The 23,223-nt window shown below is 44.1% G+C and overlaps 1 protein-coding gene and 1 pseudogene across 1 annotated transcript in view; one reads left to right on the top strand and one right to left on the bottom strand.

Moving 5' to 3' along the window:
* LOC121046485 overlaps window positions 1-13,100 on the bottom strand; it is a 37,728-nt gene extending 24,628 nt beyond the window's left edge. The window contains exon 1 of the mRNA XM_040500745.1: window positions 13,053-13,100. Within this exon, the coding sequence (XP_040356679.1) occupies window positions 13,053-13,100 (48 nt within the window). The remainder of the gene's footprint in view (window positions 1-13,052) is intronic.
* Window positions 13,101-14,398: 1,298 nt separating this feature from the next.
* LOC115317890 lies at window positions 14,399-15,199 on the top strand (annotated as a pseudogene).
* Window positions 15,200-23,223: the final 8,024 nt, after the last annotated feature.

Below are 23,223 nucleotides of genomic sequence, written 5' to 3' on the forward strand. Positions count from 1 at the left end.
AGAGAGTCGGGAAACACGCATGCTTTTACATTTAGTAACGTTAAGTTTCATTAGGGATTCAGCGCACCAGGAAGAAACTACGTCGACGCCTGACTGTAGTGTAGCACACTCTTGGGCATTAGTAATTACGCGATACCGTACAGAGTCATCAGCGAAATAATTAATACAGGACATTATTTGCGACGGGAGGTCGGTAATGTAGACTAGAAACAAGAGAGGCCCCAGGACAGATCTCTGTGGTACCCCGGACTTTACATGAGTAGTAGAAGAATTATGTCCATTGACAGAAACATATTGGGAGCGGTTAGATAAAAAAGACATTTAACCCAACCTAAGATGCTAGGATCAATATTAAGTTTACTCAGTTTCAAGAGAAGTAGGTCGTGCGAGACAGAGTCGGAGGCCTTAGCAAAATCTAAGAAAATGCAGTCAACTATCAGCCCGGCATCAATAGCAAGTAACAGGTCATTAGTAAACGATGCGAGTTGTGTTTCACAAGAAAACAATTTTCTGAACCCGTATTGACAATTAGTAAAACAAAAATTGGTCTCAAGAAAGGCAAGAACGGCAACATGATATGTTCAAGTAATTTACACGGCACACCAGTCAATGATATGGGCCTGTAGTTAAATGGGGAGTGAGCAGTACCTGATTTATTCAAAGAAACCACTTTCCCTACTTTCCAATCGTTGGGCATCGTGCAACACTGCAAAGACTGTGAAAATTTTTTGGAAAGAATCAAAGATGAATAAGTGGCGGTGCTCTTCAGGAACATTGAATTAATTCCGTCAATTCCAGCTCACGCGAAAATTTTAAGCTTCTGGATTAAACAGTCGACACGAAATGAATGAATGCTAACAGGAAACATAGGACTGGCATTAGCGCTGAAAACAATATGATAACAGGTAGGAGTCGTGCGGAGAAAATAAGAAGCAAACACATCGTTCAGGACATTGCAACAATTGTTTCGATCTGCAGGAATATTATTCGCATCACAAAGCTCAAGCGCACTGTATCTACCACTGCTGACCACGCTCCAAAACTTTCGTGGGTTGTTTTTTAAAAGAGAAAAAAGCGCACACTCATAAAACTCCTGCTTTGATTGTGCGACAGCTGGTTTATACTTCGTATCAGTAGCTTCGTAAGCGTGCCAGCGCTCAGCACATTTTGTTAATTTCGCGCGCCGAAACAACCGTTTCTTTTTTATTTCGCCGACGCTTAAGGCGTGCGTTAAACCAAGGTGCCTGTGAATTAGAGCGGATGCGCTCCAGAGGGATGTGCTGGTTAATTAGGTCACTCACTTTTTGTTTGAGGAAAGACCACTTTTCTTCAACCGTTTGCGTATGGAAATGTGAGATGTAATTGGTTAGAAAGCTGTCTAATTCATTATTAATTGAAACAAAATCAGCATTTTTGAGTCGCGAATAATCTTAAGTGCTTTACATGAGGAAGCAGATGCCTGCAGGTCAAACTCTGTAACACAATGGTAAATTAAACCTGGTAAATACGTTAAGGGAGACACAAGCTCAGGAGTTTTAGTGAGGATGAAGTATAATACGTTGGAAGAATGAGATGAACATCGTGTAGGCTCTTGTAAAGTTGCTTTAAATTAAAATCAAGACAAAGGCTAAGAAATGAAAAAGCCTGTGATGACTGATCATTTATTGTGAGAGTGTCGCTTTTCCAGTTAATTGTGGAGAAATTAAAATCACCCAGTAGAAGCAAAGACGAAGGAGGAAACCGTACTCCCAGCCTTTTTGAAACATCATGAAGCTCATAGCAAAAGCGGGGGGTCAATAGCAGGTGCAAAAAATAAAATCCTTGTTCCTGACATGTACTATCGTGGACACTGTTAGCTATAACACGGCAGCGGCGGCCGTCCCGTACCCCCAGCGCCTCATAGCAGGCGCCGTCCGAAACCCCGCGCATGCGCCGTGTGGCGAACTCGCTCTTCCCGCCTGCGAGCACACCCTCGCTTTGTCGCCTGCTAGGCACAGAGCAGACGACGCCACAGCGATTGCCAATTTTCCCTGAACACAATTCAGCAAACCAACGCGTAAGAGGTGTCCACGGTTGATTCTCTTACTCCGCTGGCTAAGGATAATCATCGCAACTAATTGTAATATCACGGTAGACTACTTTTTTATTTTTTTATGGGACAAACTTGCAGTTATACTTCGTTTCACTCTAGGTCTAAGCGCAGCGGACGCTACGAGATGATAGGGCCAACCAAAAGCGACAAAAGCTCACTTTTTGCACCTTATTGTGTCCCCCGGTGATGCACTCCGTGACATTGCACCTTTGCCGCTATTTGATTGGCTATGTCGCTTTATAGCGTACGCTGCATTCGGACTTAAGGTGAAACGGAGTATAAGTCTATTTCTGTATTACACCTGCTGCGCTCATTCTGGTTTGCGAGCGCATATTGTGAAAGATGCATTGCGAAATCCTGTTTCTAAAAAGCAAAAAAAAAATAACAAAAAAACGTAGACAGGGTTAATGCTTTAATGACTCAGGAATCTCCTCCAATCAAAATCGCCGGTTTAAAATGAGTTTGAGACCAGTTCGCTAGGGAGAGGGTACCAGACGAGCAGCACTGTGGCATCGCCTGCTCTGCGCCTAGCAGACGAGAAAGCGGGGGTGTGCTCCCAAACGGGAAGAGCGAGTCCGCCACACGGCGCATGCGCGGAGTTTCGGACGGCGCCTGCTACGAGGCGCTGGGGGTACGGGACGGCTAGAGTTCCTGTATAGGCTCCCTACGGGAGCCAGAGTTGCGCATTTGTTTTCCCCGCGCCGCCACGCCGCTATTCGCCGAGATCCGATCACGTGAGGAGCAAAGCATCCCTTGGCGTGCAAGAAAGCCACCTTTACGGTCGCTCCGCCGACGTTTCTCTTGCCCCGGCGTATGTTTCCCTGCTTTCCGCCTCCTTTTCCTCCTCTCCTGTTTTCCACGCGCGGCGGCGCGCGCGGCGCCGCTATTCGCCAAATTTAGTCACGTGAGGAGGAAAGCAACCAGCTCGTGTGGGAAAGCCGGCGCTACGGCCACGCGCCGAGGCTGAATGCGCAACTCTGCTACCGTAGGTAGCATATACAGGAACTCTAGGGACGGCCGCCGCTGCGGTGTTATAGCTAACAGTGTCCACGATAGTACACGGGCACACACAAACTCTAAAGATATGTTAAGTGGTACAACGCTCAATATTATAGAATCACGAACAGGGATAAGAACACCACCACTTGAGCACGAGTCACGATTGAAACGATAAAATTTGTACATATCTCCGCACACAAAAACTTCACTCTCAGGAATTTTACTAGATAGCCATGTTCGGTAAGGATAACAATATCAGCTGTACACATTTCGATAAGAAATGACAAGGTATCGCGTTTGTTGCACACGCTTCGCACGTTAAAATACAATATTGAGATGGTGTTAGTCGCCGGGCGTTTAGATAGTTATGTTGATGGCGCGTGTGAATTATCATTGCTTGGGACAGGTGCGGAAACTGCATTATCGGTGCCCGGTTACGGCGCGGAAACTATTATTGGTGCCCGGGAGGGGAGATGCACTGTTGTTAGTTTCACGAGCATGACTAGGAGTCACTTCACAAATACAATATGTTACAGGGCAGTAAGTATACACCTTTTGGCTAACGTGCAGCCTGTTTAGTCTGAGCGAGAACCTCTGACCGGTGCTTTTATCAAAAATTAATTAACTTTTTACGCAACTGCCGCGTAGCCGGACAGAAATTCTCACTGACTGAAATTCCTGTTCCTTTTAACTTAAAACGCTGAGAATATACATTCGCCTTGAATTCAGAGGAAAAAATTTAACAATTATTTGCCGGCAGTTATTAGTTGTGTATGTGCCTAATCTATGAGCACGGGATATGGCCTCGCCAGGTAAATCTAGTCCTAATATCGTGGAAAGATTTTCGCGGAAATGAGTCACTGACTGCGACCAGTTTGCGGAAAGGATGTCAGCGATACCGTAGAAAAGTAAGCTGTCACGACGTGACCTATCTTCAAGTTCATTACGTCTCGAATTCAGAACGGTAATTTCGCCTCGGACGGCCTCACTAACAACATTAGACTGTTCAGCAAGATGCTTTGGCACATCTAGGGATTCTACAAGTGATTCGACTGCTGCAAGTCTTGAATTGATGTCTTAACAGTTTTAGTTCTAGTTGATGCTGGTTATTTTGACCGGATTTAGCATGTCAACCATTTCGGTAGGACGCGCATCATTCTTAGCAGACTGTTCAGCAATGACAGCCAGAATATCAGCGTTCGTGATAGGGCCGGGGTTTGATTCAACGTCCCCAGACAACAAAAGTAACTTAAAAATGTGAACACACACATAAGCAACTCTAATAAGAACCAGCAGGCACTGAAGGAGCAGCACAAAATCATTACAAGATCGTGTAACGTGTAAGGATGGGTTTTTACGAACCTGCAGAATGAAGCAGAAGGGATTTTGAACCCACCGCATTGGCCGCTGCTCCTCTGTGCCCACTGAAAGCGTCCTGTGGTGACCAGGTGCTTAAATTCGCAGAGAATCCTGTTGATGTTGACGATGATGCTGGCTTGCTGAAGGGAAGGGACGCAACTGTGGCATCCAACACGGGCGCGATGTCGTCACCGATAGCCGCCAGGAATACGGTGAAAAATGACGGTGCAGAGATGGTGGCTGGCTGGCGAGGAGGAGGTAGCCATGTCCCAAGGAAGGCTAAAATCTGCAAAATGAAGCAGAAGGGATTTGGAAGCGACCGCATAGCTGCCGCTCCTCTGTGCCCACTCAATGACGGATCACCAGCCTTAAATATGGGCACAGCTATAGAAGAGTTCCACAAAATAAGGAAAAGGACCCTTCATGAGAGATAGGTTAAATATAACTTCCAAAAGGGGAGCAAATATATCAGAACATGCCTTAATAATAAAATTGGGTATACCGTCAATTCCCGTCGAGAACTGATATTTTATTTTTTTTATCGCCTCAAGAACTTCTAAAACGTCGACAGTAAAATCAGATAAAAGTTTGTGCTGTTAATGTTGTCTGATGCACCGGCAGTTCTCAAACCAAAATATCAGTAACTAAAGTAATCACAGAAACGATTAGGTATGTGAACGGGCGAGGAAAAATAGCCAGTTGATTGACGTAAGTATAAGTTTTGTGCCGTGTCGCGCATGTGGTTTTTAGCATAGCGCCAGAACGTCAAAATCCTTTAGTTAAACTTTTTTTTTTTTTTTTTTTTTAATTCGACGGGTGCAAGTGTTGATCCTTTTTATGGTCTCTTTTTATCAGAGGACGATAAACACTGAATTTCTCGTACCAGACGGTTATTCCTGTTTTCGTATGGATTCGATGAGATGGTTTAAATAATGTACCCAAGGTTTTAGAGGGTTTAAATATTAGAGGGCTCAAGTGTTGTAGCCTAAGTGGCGAAAGTCACTGGCTGCCAAAGAGCGAGGATGAATGGACGCATGAATAGAGGGTAGTCGTGCACCCATTCCTTTTCGTACCCATGACTGCATAGAGTGCAGTGATGCAGAAGCTTCATGAAACTTGAAACGCAATTGGAAGCACAAAAGACGACTTTAGAAAAGCTTTTACCTTCTGTTAAAGAAGTTAAAACCATAAAATTCCGGAAGAACACCTTGCCACCACGAGTGTTGCAGTGTAGAAATTCATGCTGCTGCAACTAGATGGCATCTGCATTAAAGAAGGACCTCTTGTTCTGTGCATTACGACCACTAATATGTGGTTCCCAAAACCATGATTACATGTGTTCACGGCAGTTTAACGGCCACTCACATAAATACAAACTTCAGAACGGGGATTAAAATTATATCGTCAGTCTGCAATTCGGCCAAGTAACGTCAGGCAGGCGAGATAGGGAGAGCGAAGAACATCGCAGAAACGCGTCAGGCATCCATGTTTTAGGCGGACAAAAACGGCACGCGGCAGTCATTGCTAGCATTAGAACCCAAATTTTACTCAGGCCAAAGCGGCGAATATAAAAACAATAACACCCACCATATGTAGGGTGACCATATTCCTCAAGGTAGAAGACGGGACATCCCAGCGGTGGAGGCGGGAAGGGGGAAGGGGGGGAAGGGGGGGGGGGAAAGGAGGAAGGGGGATTTAATGAAATAACTGCTCTTATTTCAATGCGTTAACATACCGCACTAAGGCCTAAGAAACAGTCAAACTCAGAGTTCAGTTGCATGCACTCATTTGGAAGGTCCTGTTTCGTGTCCTTCGATGGTGTAAGCGTATTTTGCCGACGACTAAGGTTTCATAAGCAGGACTTTATCCTGCAAGAATCGGTTGCAAAGACTGTGCACTTATATGGGAAGTTCAGCCTCACAAGTAACATTGCTCGCACGGTTGAGACAAGAAGGCGAGACTTTTAGCATATCCATATGGAGTTCATAAATGAAAAGACGCGCTCCACTCGAGCCATAGTTCCAAGGTAGCACAGAGCCAGTTTGACGACCCGGGGAATCTCGGCGCAACATACATTTTCTGTTTCCACCACTTTAAAGACTTGCACCCGTCTCTCACAGCCTGTAATACCTGAAGATTTGCAATCTTCTAGTTTCTTTTTACTGTTTTTATTGACAAGGGTCCTCCGGTGAACACACACGTGCGTTTCTTCGCCATTTTCGAAAAATAGAGCAGTGTTTTCAACGGTGATCCTACATGTGTGCTATACCCGGTAGCAAAAAAAAAAAAAAAAAAAATCTACACACGCGTTTTTGCGAGAGAAAAGGTGTTTGTGGGCAAGAACAGTCCTAAATTTTACTCTCTGGGTAAAGATTTGAAAGTACCTACGTTTCTTTTTTTTTTTTTGCAAAATATATTTGTAACGAGAAGGAATATTTTCGGCTTTCTTCAAATTGCTTAGTGCCTATTCCAAAAGTACGCACTGCTGCGAAAACGGGACATGATCCATTATTGGGACAAAAAAAAACGGGACGGCAGAAGCGGACCTCAAACACGGGACTGTCGCGGCAAAAACGGGACGTCTGGTCACCCTAACCATATGGTTGACTACAGGGGAAAAACGCCAATCATTTTAAACTTTAGTAATATAAATAAATGGACCAATGTCACAAGTGAGCGTTTACTTTTAGTATACGCTTGGTGTGAGACACATGCACGAGGGAGCACGAGAGCATGCGACTGCCCTCATTCAGCGCTGCGCACTGAATGAGGGCAGTCGCATGCTCTCGTGCTCCCTCGCCAGCAGTAGATGGGTGTGTGCGCTGAGTGCACCCTGCCTATCTCGTCCCGGTAAACTTCCATCGCGTGCAGCGGTGAGTGTGATTTCGTCTTCCATATAAAATGCCTGAACATTCGCCAAGAAGATTACGGCGTCCTTTTTCGTGACGGTGTCAGCATCTACAAATGCACTGACTGCACTCGGCGTCCGCGCGGTGAGGAAAGCCTCGTCAATGCTGACGTGCTGTCGCCCGGCTCGACTACGCGCACTGCCATGGGCAGTGACGAACATCCTGCAAATTCGGCTGCTACTCTGACAGAGCTGCTTTGGAAAGTCGACCGGCTGGAAGCTACAGTGACGTCACTCAAGCTCGAAAACGCTGCTGTGAGGCTGGAACTGAAAAACAATAACTCATTGGTCATGAAGCGCCTGGACTTCGTGAATACAAACCTTGCGAAAGCCCTCGACGCTTTGTTGACCATTCAACTAACAGGGCCGGGCTATGCCAGTGTGACGAAGAATACACTCTCAACAAAAGGATAGTCGTAGGGTACTACACTTGGGGTAGTCATAAGCCGTCACAGATATCGCTACCCCCGCTTCGTTATACTAACAACCCCATGGGCAGTCACACGGCACGCAAGCAGCAGGTAATCACAGTGAGCACCCCCAAAAGCAACATGGCGGCTGGCAAGCGTTTGTGGAGCAATACGAGTAAGGCCTAGCGAGCTGGACTGCTTTTTGCTAAAATACGATTCTCAAGTGCGTACGCCCGTTCACTGCCTTCCGTGCGCACAAAGCTCTCCAAAACGCGCCTCGAAGCACCGGCACCGCACCTAATACGAGTAGGGGCGACGATGTGAGGTGGAGGGGGGGGGGGGGGGGGGCGCATTCGAGGGGGTTTGTCCGCGATTGCTTTCGCGAGGCCGGCTGCATTTACTTCGCGGCCAGAAAACATTCAAAGAAGGAAACAAAAGAGCGACAAATGGAATGATGTCTTTATTGAACAGAGCATCTGCTTGCTGTGCTTGCCGCAAGTAATCTGGCGTTTTCGGTTGACAGCGGCGAGGCGAAGCATCACCGATTTAAGCAGCGTCGGTACCGATCGTTCAACGCTCCTGCTCACCTGTTAGCATTCGTTATCCACTTTCAAGTCCCTGGTAATACTCACCGCGTCTGTGCACGCACTTGGCGCTATTCACCGCACGGAACACCCATTCAACTGGCTATGGGACTGATCCCATTTGGACGAGAGCCCGAGAACCGAACCAGACCGAACCCTTTGTGGCTGCTACTTGGAGCCATGCACACACTGTGGAGCCATGGAACGTCTCCATGTTTTTCACTCAAATAAGTAGACACATAAACGCGCGACTCCTTGAATTGGGCGGCGACGCGCGCCACCTAACGGACAGTGCTCAAACTAAAGAAAAAAAGAAACCAGCAATTTTTGCTCTGAGCGCCTCGCCAGACATGCCGTATGTACATATCCCACGCCACACTTCAATCATACGCGACATACAGACATCACAGCATTTTATACATCAACGCATTCAGAAACAGCACAAGACACAACATCAAATATTGACACTCTACATTCCTATATACACCTCAAGTCGACACCACCAGCTTATATACTGCTGTAGTTTCTGTGATCGATTAGGATGGTGACCACTGTCATATTTTGCATAAATACGAAAAGACTGTGCAAGCTTTAGCCGTATATATTATTTTCCTCTAATGCCATTAGAAAAGCGCTCGTATCTCTAATGTAGGGCCATTGCAAAAGTGAACTGCAGGTTATAAATAAATTTGAATAGTTGCTACACGTCACATTTTGATCAGTTTCGTTTTCTCGCTAGCCTACACTTCAAGTATACAGAAGCCTGTTTAATTAATGGTATTAATTATCGAAACCAATTTCTACAATCACAACTTTCTGAACACACTGATGCATTTTCTTTTCTCTTTTCACATATTTAGACTGACTTTAGCAGCGGTTGGGTACACGTTGAGTACACTAAGCACGCGCAGGTGATTCTAGCGAAGCCCGTCCGCCGGTCCTCCCCGAAGCGTTATTTCAGTTTTCTTCTTTTCGCTAAATGTGCGTTCTATGCGCTCGCGCCAAGAGGACAGTGCAGAATTGCTGTTTTCGGGCCCGTGCCTTCACCTGCAACGAACGCGAAATACGTATGCTAAATTATCTAAATCTTCCCTATTGAAAAAACCAGCTTAAGCTGGTCCCAGCTTCAAGCTGGGTTATTGCCCCAGCATGCCCAGCTTGGCATGCCGGTCATGCTGGTTGATCTGGTCATACTGGTCATGCTGGTTTATCTGGTTATACTGGTCATGCTGGTTGATCTGGTCCCAGCTTCAAGCTGGGTTATTGCCCCAGCATGCCCAGTTTGGCATGCTGGTCATGCTGGTGGACTTCCCAACCAGTTTAACGTGTTTAAATTAATACACGCGATAAACAAGCCAAGCTCTTCAGAAAAGCCAACTCGGCATCCAATTTATTAGTTTCGTACTTGCAGCCGCCTCACATGAACTCAGATGCTACATATCCTCGGCGCTGACACAGCTAGTACTAACCGACGCACAGACAGTGGTTCTCGGTACAAAGGCAACAATGTTAATAAAACCCGATTGCTTATCTTTCAACACGAAAAATACTAGACACACGCCAAAAACAGGCAATAGCAAAAGAAAATACTACACGGATGAGAGAAGCGAACCTGGGTCCCGCCAGTGATGGGGGCGAAGCGGCAACTTGCGTGGTCGGCAATGGCGAGGAAATCCGTGTGGCTTCGATGGCATTGGCGATACTCCTCGGCACCACCGTCATTCACGAGCATACACACGTTCGAAGACACGAAGCGACGCCTCAGTCGGGACGTCCGACATCTTCCCGCACTGAACGGACTGCCGCTCGCTGTCTCCTCAAAACCCGCTTCGCTTGCACCGTCGTTCAAGTAGTCTCCAAACAACGCGCACACAGCCGTCCCTTCGAAAATGTGTCCAAGATAGCCAAACGCGTTTCAAATTCTCCGTTCCTACCACTCTCTCTCTCTTTCTTTTTTCGCACACAAAGGTAGCTTGCAGCGCGCCTGACTCGCCCGGTTGTCTACCAAAAAGGAGAGGACAAAGAACAGGACCTGGCCTCGTTCTAGCCTAAGCCAACCTTGGCGCGCGCGCTCCCAGCAATGCCAGTTCGGCTATCTCTAGCCGACCTTGGCGTGCGCGCTCCCAGCATGACCAGCTTGACCAAAACGATTATTAGTTCGACCAGATTCACCAGCTTGTCTCCCAGCATGACCAGCTTGTCTCCCAGCTTGACCACATTGGCTCCATGGAAAACCAGTTTGATCAGTTAGGACCAGACTGGCTCCCAGCTACACCAGATTGAATCTAAAACCAGATTCTAGTTAGACCATGCTGGTTTTTACTTAAACCAGACTGACCACCTTAAATTCTAGCTTGCCCAGCTTAAACCAGCTTGATTGCCAGTTAAACCAGTTTGGCTACCACATTGACCAGATTGACCAGCTTAGTTACCAGCATGGCCAGTTTGATTTTCATGCTGGTTTTTCCAATAGGGTGGCTAAGACAGTAGCGTTTGACTACGTGCGTCTGACTGCGTTGCGGCAGCAAGAAATCAGGACATCCCTGCTGCTTATATCGCGTGCCAAGATGATTCCTTGAATTGGATTCCACGCTTGATACGAAGCACAGACGTGCCGGTGAGTGGCTTTCGGTTCTCGACGCAACGCTGTCAAACGCTAGTGTCTGAACCGGCCTTGTTTGAAGCATTTTTTTTTATCGAGTATGCTCGATGAAATGTGCCAAATGAACCAGAGAAGGCGAATCATGTACCTCGAGACAGAGAAATAGTGAAATACACGGACATGATCCCAGATATCTGTGTACGTTCGTCCTGTCCGGCCTCAGTCGTGGTGTTCAATGCTTCATACTTCACTGCACTTGAAAGCAAAAAAAATTGGGCACGACAGGCGCGCAAGTTCGGCGGAACCGAGGAGGCCATTTGCAACTGATCTGCACGCAGTACTGACCGATCACACCTTTATTGAGAGCACGCTCTTTACTGAACCGCACAATAAAAGACGACGAGAGTATCTCGTCCGGCGAACATTCAAGTCACCTCACGCCTGTGCGTAGCTTCCTGTGCTTTTTTAGAGATTTGGTTAAATTCCTCGAGCACGACGCCAGCTGCCAGCTGTTGACTGCTGTACATGGTAAAACCCGCGACGAAACCAAAAAGGACAACCGCTATACTTTTTATCTGCATCGGGTTTTAACAGGTGCCTACCAAGGTTGCCTGTACTTGTTTGTTTTCTGCCAGTTTAGGCCAACTGAGCCACACGCTTGTTTCGAACGGTTCAAATTTTAATAAATGATAACCAACGCACAAAGAAAACAAGTTTCAAGTACTTTTTGAGATTTTTGAAGTGACTTTTATTATTGAACGACTGCATGCACTTGAATGTTCAATTCAAGAGTTTATAAAACGTGACTACCCCATGCTTGTCACCTGCCAACAGGGTGCTAACTCTCAATGACTCGAGCCCAGGGGGTAGTTAAGTAAGCCTGGGGGTAGTTACAGCCGTCAAAACGCACGATGACGAGAGGGGTGCTCACTTTTTCTTAGAGTGTACAACGAAGCAAACAAGTGATGAAACGCCGCCTGTTCATCCCAACGCTGTAAACAAGGCACCGGCAAACAACGAGACCCAACGACCTTCCAGACAGTCCACTTCTGCTTCCACCGCACCTTCAACGTACTCGGATAACTTCAGTCCGAGCTCAGGCAAACGCAACCAGCCAGAAGACGGCTGGATTGAGGTTCGACGCCGGCGGAAGGCAGAAATACGAGGGGGTGCCAGCAAGTCGACAACTCTGAGCACCGTACCCCTGGGTCCTGCCCGGAAAGCATTGTTTGTAACAAGGATGAACCCGGATACAACCACAGAAGACATCGAACAGTTTGTGGCTGATGTGGTGAAGGACGACACGCTTGTGTGTACAAGGCTTAAAAGCAAGTTTTCTATATACTCGTCTTTTCACGTCGCAATAAGTGCTGACACGTTTGATATTATTAACGACCCACTAGTGTGGCCTGGGGGGGTGTCTTTTTCGTCAGTTTCGTGGTGTACTAAGAACCGACGAACTTGCTCATGCAGACACGGGAGAAGCTTAAAACTTTATCAATATACTACCAAAACGTAAGGGGCCTTCGCACTAAGGCCGATACGTTCTCTGAGGGGGTAGCGTTTTCAGACTACGACGTGTATTGTATTACAGAAACTTGGCTACTAAGTGACATCTCATCTTATGAATATTTTTGTGACAGCTACTCCATATTTCGCCGCGACCGCAATTACGGAGTTACCGGACAGAATTACGGTGGTCGTGTACTCACAGCCATACGCAACAACATTACGGCAGTTCGTCGCTTGGACCTCGAAAGCTATGAAGAATGTGTTTGGCTTGAAGTGAAAACTGGCGGACCCAAAAATCTTTTAATAGGAAATTATTATATACCCCCCTACTCTCGATTCCAAGGAATTTGAGCAGGTTCTGATCAGTTTATCAGAAAAACTCGACCCCGCCAACTTTAACGTGATCATTGTCGGCGATTTTAATGTACCTGGTACGTGGTGGTCGAGCGAAGCTTCAGAGTCAAGCTGTCGTAAAGGAAATCAGCTCTTAACTTTTGTTCACTACAACGATCTTTACGGCGGCGAAGTTCCTTCAAACTAATGTGGAAACGCTCTGGACGTTCTTTTTACTAATCGTAAAACTTACAATATTGCAATAGTGAGCAATCCAATTGTTTCCGCCGATATATGGCATGTTCCATTTTCCGTTAAGGTAGACGTGCTAGTCTCGTCCGTGAAACACAAAAACATATATCGGTTTGATTACGCCAACGCCTCATATCTTGACTTTTCGTTTACACTCGATTGACGAGGCGGTCACTGCTTTGACCAATATTTTGATGACCGGCATGCACAGCTTTATACCTCGTAAACAAACTGATCGATCAAACAGATATCCCCCGTGGTTCTCTCGCGTATTAAAACCCGTAATGCGCAAAAAGTTACATTTGCACCGTCTTTACCGCACTACTAACAGCAACGAAGTTTATGACAGGTTTAAAATATGCCGAGCCACGGTTAAAGAACTGTATAAGTGCGATAAAGAGGCTTATCGTTGACAAGTCGAAGGAAGTGTTTCCAAGCGTCCCCAGGATTTTCGGCGATTGGTTAAAAAGCATACTCGAGATAGGTCGAGTCCTGCTTCACTTATGATTGACGGAGCATATTCTTCTGATCCTGATAAGATATTCAATCAATTCGCAAAGTTTTTCTTGTGCATTTATTCATCAGTCAGTGTCGAAAACACAGATTTTACTAACTACTCATAACCATTTCCCTCCTCCGACAATTGACCTTGCCGACGTTGTTTGGGCAATTCATCAGCTCCCATTTAAAAGATTTTGTGGCCTTGATGGCATACCGAATTTTATAGTTAAGGGGTGTGTCGACTTACTGGCTCCCATTCTACACCACATATTTTCTATGTCGCTGAAGCAGTCTCTTTCCGACCGCCTGGAAAAAGGGCTTGGTAATCCCTCTTCCTAAATCAGGCACCTCAAGGAATATCACAAACTATAGACCGATATCATTGCTTTCCGCATTTTTGAAGGTATTCGAAAAAATCATTCATAAGCATCTAACACACTGTTTTAAGCACTTAATACCCGAAGTTCAACATGGTTTTTTGACCGGCAGGTCTGTTGAAACAAATCTTGCGTGTTTTTTAAATGATGTTGCCCCCAGAGTCTGCTCTCGAGAGCAAGTTTACGTAGTGTATTTTGATTGTAGCAATGCATTTGATCGTGTAAACCACAAGTTACTGTTACACAAACTTTCTGTTTCTGGTGTCAGCGACGAGTACTGTTCTTAGTTTGAAAGTTATCTTTCTGCAAGAGAAAACTGTGTCGGCTACGCAAATGTTAGGTCTTGTTTTTTTCTGTGCCATCTGGTGTACCCCAGGGTTGCAATCTGGGACCTTTTCTTTTTAATATATTTGTTAAAGATGTCCAAAACATCATTCGCCATTCGAACCTCTTGCAGTTCGCTGATGACCTCAAGATCTACAAAAATATTTCGTCATTAAATGATTGTGCTGTACTGTGGGAAGATATCAACGCCATCTGTCTATGGTGTAAAGATAACGGGCTTGATCTTAACATTGGAAAAACAAATGTAATATCTTTCACGCGTAAGACTAATCCAACTCACTTTCTGTACTACTTAGAAAATTCGTCGATTACTCGAGTTACGATTGTGAAAGATCTGGGAGTGATGCTAGACTCCAAACTCAACTTTAACTCGCACGCGACATACGTTGTGAGCTCTTGCTTTCGTCTTCTCGGTGCAATTTCAAGATTTATTAAGTGTTTTTCAAGTGTTTACCTTTTCTACGTACTTTATCGAAGCATAGTTCTTCCAAAACATGACTTCTGCACTGTGATTTGGAACAGCCTTAGTGCTACAGCTTCCAATAATGTGGAACGCGTACAGAAAAGATTTGCCAGAACTTATCATTTTAGATCCCCATCACACGATCTATATGATTACAACGAAGTGCTTAGACAATTGCAAATCACTAACCTTGCATCAAGACGATGCTCGCGCGACCTTTTATTCTTGTTTAAATGCATACATTCTAATCAGGATATTAGCTCTCTGGTCACATGTATTAACTATCATATACCCGGTAGAAAAGTTCGTTCTAGTCGCACTTTCCATGTCAATTACAGCGATTTCACGTCACCCTCGGGCTGACTGCAAAACTACTTCAATCATCTGGAATCAGATGGCATTGACATTTTCAACCCTAACCAACCTCACGTTAGGAAGTGCTTGCTTCATGTATTGAAATAATGTTCATGCTTTGCAACTATTCAATTCCTGTGGTTTTCCTTTAGAGGTGTGTGAGGCGACCATACTTTTCTTGTTTGCGTTTATATGCTATCTGAAATGTTACTAACACGTGCATCAATGTATAGGCTTTGGCTGTTTTGGGGCACTCAAAATAAACAAACAAACAAACAAACAAACAGCGGTATGCTTTAGCGTCCTTCACACTGGTGGCTCGATATTTAGGGAAGAGGAAGTGTACTTGGGTTACCACTAAGCTGAGAGGACAAAAGGAAACACGCGCTTGCAGGATCAATCAGATGCCTCCCATTCATCACCTGACCTAACTTTCTGCATGTAGCTGTGGGCGGGAGTGTGATCACGTGAGCACAAGGTATGCCTATATGCCTGGTTCAAAAAGCACGTAGTATCTACCGCTCTGTAAGCTTAGGTGGAAACGGAACATAGGTAATGCGCAGAGAAGCTAGCAGGTTACGTCCGCGTCGGTAGCTTTCACTCCCCGCCGCAATCTCGTGGAATACGAGCCTGAGAATAGCCTGTTTTTATATTTCCCAAACGAGTGTACCGGGAATCTCAGCGCCTAATTAGTTTTGGCGACGACTTGTGGCTCATTTTTCGAATATTGTTTAAAAGGATCTTTTTTCTCGGTGCGTTAGCTTCATAGTGAATGAAGTGATGATAAAAGATACAGGAACGAAATGCCAACGGTAGAAAGTAGCGAGGTAATATTTCTATTGTTCTTAATGCATCCAGTGAAATAAAAATAAAACACCTTTATTCGCTTCAATTGGGAAAACAATTGGTAGCAGAAACCACTATTGTTAGTTTTGTTTGAAATGCGATAGCATTCTTCATGAGACTGACGACGCAACTCACTCTGAATGCCACGACACTAATTTTGAGTGAGCACTTTATTTTGTGCATGGTTTATGACGGAATCTTTGACGTCAGAGTGACTGCAAGGCGCCACTTCGAAATTGAGTGATTGCTTTGTCTTTGTGTAATCATTTAATCTTCTGTCACTGTGTAATCTTTTATTGTTCAAGCTCTTTCTCCACCATCATCGCAGCTTCGTGGGCGTGTCTTGTACCGTATCTCTGTAATCGTGTAATCTTCGAGCTGTTTCACCACCATTATTGACCATGTACAAACAACCTCAACTCTGGCCGATAATCACTACGTAGCGTGAGCGCAAATGTGAACGTGTGCGTTCTGCCGCTCCGTGTATCTGCGGCGCAGGTTTACCTGCTTGCTAGGACGACTTCGAGAACGGCGTCCTCGGACGTCGTTCCCAAAGTCGTCTTTTGACCCGCCGTTACCCACCGTTACCGAGAACCAAGACGACGTTTAAGAAGGCAACCTCTAGGACGACCTCCAGGAGTCGTCCTCTAGGATGACCGCCATTTGTCATCTTGGAAATCGTTCTAGATGTCGTCCTTGAGATCGCCCTGTTGGTAGCAATCCTTAACAACGCTAGCAATAACGGCGATCTCTCGACCTGTAGGACAACCTCGAGGACGCTGTCTAGGACGCCATGAAAGACGATGTCTTCCTAGTGAAAAACTTTACATGTATAAGAAATGTCTAGTTTAAAAAAACGCATATGTTCAAATAAGATCGTATAATAACATACAAGAAGGTTATAAGAACATAGAAGAACAATATAGAATTATATAGAAAGTTTTAAGAACCTTTTTATCAGTCTCTTATAACATCTTAGATACTCTCATATTGTTCTTACATAATCTTATAAGGTTCTTGTATGTTGTTTTTACTTTTTTCCCTTGTTTGACCCCTTTTTACCGTGTTTTCTCCATTTATGTATCGAAATGGAAAATAAAGTTCCTTAATAATAATAATGATACTAATAATAGTAATAATAATTATAATAATAATAAGAAGAAGAAGAAGAAAAAGAAGAAGAATGGTATCCGATCAAGATTGTTTATTGGACCAGGAAATTTCTTATACACGTAAGATGATTCTCTAGGGCTAGAACGACTTCTAGGACGACCTCTAGGGCGATCTCGAGGGCGGCTTCTAGTACGACCTCTAGAACCTCCTCAAAGACTACATCTAGGATGGCGTCAAAGAGGACGTCTAAAACGACCTCTTGGGCAACCTCTAGGGCGGTCTCAAAGAGGACCTCAAAGACGACCTCTCAAACGACCTCAAGGACGACATCGAGGACGGCGTCCTATAAGATGGCGTAAAATACGATATGTAGAACAAGCTTTAGGACGACCTCAAGAACGACGTCTAGGACGACCTCCCGGACGGTATCAAGGGCGACCTGTAGGACGACCTCTAGGACGACGTCCACATAAGCGCGCGTATCGCAAAAATTGGGTGAAGTAGCTAAAATATAGAATAGTATTAAAAAACAACAAGCACAATACTTTATCAGTTTTTTTTAACATTATTTGTGGGCGCCGAGACACCGCTGCCATCATTTTGGCCACATCCTGGTTGCTTCTACGCAGATAGTTCTAAACCGCGTGACTGCAGTCGAACGAACGTGTGTGCAGTTCATTTGCCACCGGTTGTTTTCCCTTGCCAAATTACTGATTTTAGTCATGTCCGTGGCAACGTTTGTTATCAATTTTGCGCCTTCAATCTTTTAATATTTAAGCGCGCTCTTTGTCCCTTCTATCAAAAAATTGATTATTCACCGCTGCCCCACACGCTGCAGGCACACTGTCCTCCGCCTTGATAACTGTATATGCTGCGAATACCTCAAACACGTTAATGTGGTCACATGACATTTAAGAGGGATTGCCTAAACGTCCGCGGGATTCATCACGATACTATTGTTGGGTGGATTCTCATGAACAAACGTCCCCGTCAACCTTGAACGTTCCAAGTCCCTTGTGGACCAAATGTACTGTCCCGTTGAGAAGCAAATGATGATAGCAAGAATCAAATGGATAATATATTTGACTAATATACTACTTCGGTTTAGCAAGCAAAGGCGGCGGGCAAAAAAAATAAAAAAAGGAAGACGTTTTCCGGTTAAGATGTGGCACTTGAATGATCGCATTCAGGCTAAAAATGTCCCAACAGTCTTAGGAAATGCTTCATTCAGTTCGTCTGAGCTCTAAGCCTTTATGCAAGAAGACAGGCGAATATTGCATGGCGTAAGAACAGTTTCCTGGAAATTATTAGGTTTCCGAGATTGTGGGGGCCCACATCATTCGGCATGCACGCGGCAATATCAACTGCGCATCGTTTTCTCGGAAAGAGAGCCCCTACGAATTGGGTCATGTATTCAGATAGAGCAAGTTCCCCCACCGCAAAATGGCCAAAGGAAATTTATAGAGCCTGTCTGAATAACCGAGAATACAAAATAAAAGGAAAAAGATCTATGATCTCAGAGAAGACACGCACACAAAAAGTAAATGGATTACACTTACCCATTACTTCCTCGAACGATAATGAAATGTGTTACTTGTTAAGGAGTCTCACGAGAAACGCGTTGAACAACGCAGAAAGCGCACTGCATTTCTGGATACTTTTGAAGTTTTAGTAACTGAGCTGATAAAAAATATAAATGTCTACAAAAACTAGACGCGGTGAAAAGAAAGGTATAAGTAGCTGGCAGATCAACTGAATGAAACTCGCTGCTTTTGCTTGATAGCACGGATGGCTTCGTTTGTTTAGCAGCAAGTGTGGCGCTGCAGCCCTCTTTTGTCTTATTGATACTTCTGAGCCTTGACCCAAATGCTCCAAGAGCTGGCGTGAGAACACATTTCCTTTTTTGCACGTGCCTCCGAAAAATGATATCACTATACCTTTACTGGTTACTTCACTGAAAGTAGCTCAAATACGTCACTCGTTATATTGCAAAACCAAACAAACTCGACATTTCGTAACCAAAAATTGAAAAGCGATATATACAAACCAGCCTCGGAGGTAGTGCAAAGTGGTCAGAGAGGAGAGAAGCTAGTCATGGCCGGTTGAAATGATGTCCCCAATACAATATTTGAATTAAAGTAATACCGCTGTTTCACAGAAGATTAAATGGCAACTCCGTCGATATTTTTTATACTCTTCGCGCTGTCGATTTCGCAGAAAATTGACCGACCCGATCATAACACTTTCTCACCTGATAGCCCAGATATTTGATAAAAATAAATATTTTCTGTGATGCTATTAAATTTTCAAGTTACGCCGGCTGCAAGGGTGCCAGGAGGTGACTGTCTACTGGGAACAATAAAATATCCCTACTTTTCTCTCCCCGTGTACGTAACCGCCATGTAGGCCGACGACCAACCCGGGCCAGTCACAAAAAACAAAAACAGTCAGTAGTAACACGAGTCATCGCAATATCTGTTGTTCGAATGCCGCGCGCCCGATATTCTCATTCAACTCATTGCCATGTGGTATTCTAAGCACAGAGCTTCCAGAGACCCGTGTACGAATCTGTATACGAACTGCCTTTCGTATATTATGTATAAGCAGTGTGACCCCGGCTGTGTGCTCGGAATACTTTATAGCTGCGCGCTGCATGTTGAGTATCCCTCTACAGCTGGAACAACTTCAAGAGCGTCAAGTGCAGTCTCAAGCCGGCTATTACCATGACGACATCTGTCCAAAAAAACGGGCTAATCATACCGAGAAGATTGGTGCGAATTCTAGCCGAAGTTGAAAGTTGTAGCAATCCCGCTTGTTGTCCACAATTGCTTGAGCGTTTTATTTTTTTCCTCTTTACACTGTATCCGTTTTGGAGATCCAACCTAGCTCAAGTTACTCTCGTAGTTCCACTCACGTGACTGATCTGTTGAAGACGAGAAGTGAAATGCCTAAACAAAGTTCAAATCTGAGTTTAGGCATCACGTTCGACAGATTGCTATTCGTGTCTGGTAATACAAAAGCTTAGAAAACAGGTGTCGAGCTCTATTAATATATGATAGAGCCATTGCTGATTTGTCGAATAGTTGACGGGAAATATCGTATCGCAGAAGCGGTGGTCAAAATGCCTTGATTTTATTATACTGCGCAGAAATGTTATAAAGAAATGAAAAGTTTATAAAACCTTGAAAATGTTAATGTAGCTGCAAAATTGCATGCACATTTGCAACTGATGGAGGCTGTCTAAGACCAAAACATAATTTTAAAAAAAATTCTTACATAAAATTACCCTCTTGGAATGTGCACTCGTTGATAGGTTTTTGATCGCATTGAATTTTACTCAGGCAGTAAAACAAAAAAAAAAAGAAAAGAAAGATTGGTACGAATTGTTTTAGGTGTCTTTTCTCACCATATTTTGAATTACAAATTTCATGACAAATTTCTGTACTTTACGCACTGCTGTATCTTCAAGCAAACATTCTCTATGTGAATATGAAAAGTGTATTGGTGTATGTTATACAGCTTTTATTAAAACTTCATGTTTCTCTTGAGGGGGGGGGGGAGTTTTTAATTTCTATTTTAGCACGATCTTCATGAAGAGTAACCTGTCATCTTGCCTAGACGAATGGAAGTAATTTTATTCTATACATTTCAATGCTTATGTGAATTACAGTCTACATACTTAGGTCACAGCCCCAGCACGTGCATGTTCGCCGCTTTGGAAGGCGAGCAAAGTACGAGCCACACGAACGAATGCTGAAATGACACCGACCACAAGCGCTTTTTTAGAAGGGTCTATAGATATTTTGCTAAATACTTTCAGCACCAATGAACATATACATCCTAGAAGAGTAGTTACACGTGCTGGCGTCTTGAACGGTAAGTTGTCTTAAGAAATTAAAGAAATGACACGTTCCTTCAGGTAAAATCAGCGTGTGGGGCAGCTGTACCCACATTCCAAGGATTTTGTGTGGTGTTTGGGTAATTTGTACGAAAATGTATTGCACGACTCTTCGACTTTTTTTCGCTAGCGTAACTACCAGCTTCTGATTGAAGGCGAACGGATTTGCTAGCGATTCCACGACACTTGCGAGCAGCGGCTTGAACGTACCGAGTTGCAAAAATAGTTTTCTCAAAATCCAAATTGCTTCCCTGTTTTCCTCTCTAGGTCAAAATCATACTTTGGGAAACGAGAAAATATTATCAACTGCCGGTAGAACGAATAACCCTGTTTTCTTGGTTTTGGACGCAAGAACGAAGGGCGCGAGCGTACCGGATTGGCCGACCGGGCGACACGATTCCAGCCAGTGACGTCACGTTTGGATGGCGGGGAAATGAGAACAAGGAAAAATCTTGGGAGAAGGATGTTTCAGTTGCGGCAGCGAACAAAATATAACTTTTTTTACTAACTAGAATTAATCTGGAGGAACGAAATAGAATTTCGGATTCAGGAAGCCATCCTCATTCAAGACGATGCCTTTTAATTAGGTAGCTTGAAAAATTGGCGAAGTTCTTTTATTGGCCTTCAGAAGGAACATCCAATAATAACCCAACTAGGTTCAGATTGCGACTGTACGGATGCCCTTTGGTGTGCATTGATTTGCCGATTCATTAAAACACTTTGTTATGCAAAACGTTTGAGCTACGGAAAAGGGGGGAATATTATAGGCCTTTTTAGCATACTGCACAACCGAGGAAGCCAATTTATTTGCAAACATTGTTGTTGAAATCATATAGGCAACTTCCACGGTGCTTCTTATTTGTTCATGTAACAACACTAGTTCAAATGCAGCGCTTTCTTCTTTTTTTTTTCTTTCTCACTAGTGCCAGTTAGGTTGTGTGCATCCAAGTGTTCAATACACTCTGGCTGAAACGACTTCGATGTTATTGATTACATCACTTTATTGTCACAGTCCTTCAATATGATGTATCACGCGGCGTATGTTTGCCATGTCGATGGACGAGTTTCGGCATTGTGAATATTTTTCTACAATGTGAACAATGTGGTGCGCACAATGAAAACAGTTACGTATGAACATTACTGTCTGCATAAACTTAATTTCGCTGTGTTTTTTCGTACTTGGAGTGCAAACTTCTTCAGGATGTGGCGTTGGCAATTTTATGTTTTATGAATCATCTTTTGCTTAATGAGCAAAAGACAAAAAATAATGTGACTGTCTAGAAAGCGTCCAGTCACTTGCGTTCCCTTACACAAAAACAGCAGTGTCACCTCCCGAGTGTCCGTCATTCGTGATCTTGGAATTTTTGTTGATTCGTCTTTAAATTTTAATAATCATGTTTCAGCTATATGTAATGGCTCTCTTAGGAATCTTGGGGTGATATTTCGTTTTACGAGGCAATTTTCTTCTCCTGATTGTCTCGTGTTGGTTGGAGTTTGCTGGAGTTTGCTTCAATTATTTGGAAATATATCAACCGCACTGCATCATGCTCTATTGAGTACGTTCAAAGACGCTTCATAGGCATAATCTATGACAGGCATTTCGGGCGCAAGTGTTACTACAATGCACTACTTAAGAAACTGGGGTTGCGCACCTTGCTCGATAGAAGGCGTTTACATGATTTTGTTTTTCCATAAGGTTGTGGACGGAAGTGTTGATTCATCGCTTTTGTTAAGTACTGTTTGTTTTCATGTTCCCTTGCGCTCATAGTCGATTTCAGCGCCCCTTCTACCCCCGGACTTTATATGATACGTCTCCCTTAACAAGAATGCACTTGGAATCTAACAGGCTTGACCAATCTGCTATAGACATTTTTAGTGACGTGACAACTTTTCGACGTACACTGTAGTCAATCATTTGTGTATAATGTTGAATCTAAGTGGCACTCTGCATTTAGTTTCCAATGACGAACTGTGTACCACTATTTAGGCTATCTGCTGTTTGTGGACACAACAAAATAAAGATTATTATTATAAAGAAACAAGTAATGTCCGAAATGACGTCTTCAGAAACCTGGCATCTAATTATAGGCTCTAAAGCTTACAACTAACCAACAGTTTTAGCGCTTAATGGGTGAACTCAGCAAATATATGAATAAACCTAATACAATATTTAAGTAAATATAAAATTTCTCAATTTTAACTATATTTTGGAAAAACATTGTGACGTTTCATAAGAAATGAAGAGCTCGCTTGCTTAATTCTCATCCGCGCTAAA

The sequence above is a fragment of the Ixodes scapularis genome, unplaced genomic scaffold (genome assembly GCF_016920785.2).
Source record: "Ixodes scapularis isolate PalLabHiFi unplaced genomic scaffold, ASM1692078v2 PGA_scaffold5__190_contigs__length_132052651, whole genome shotgun sequence".
NCBI lineage: Eukaryota > Metazoa > Arthropoda > Arachnida > Ixodida > Ixodidae > Ixodes > Ixodes scapularis.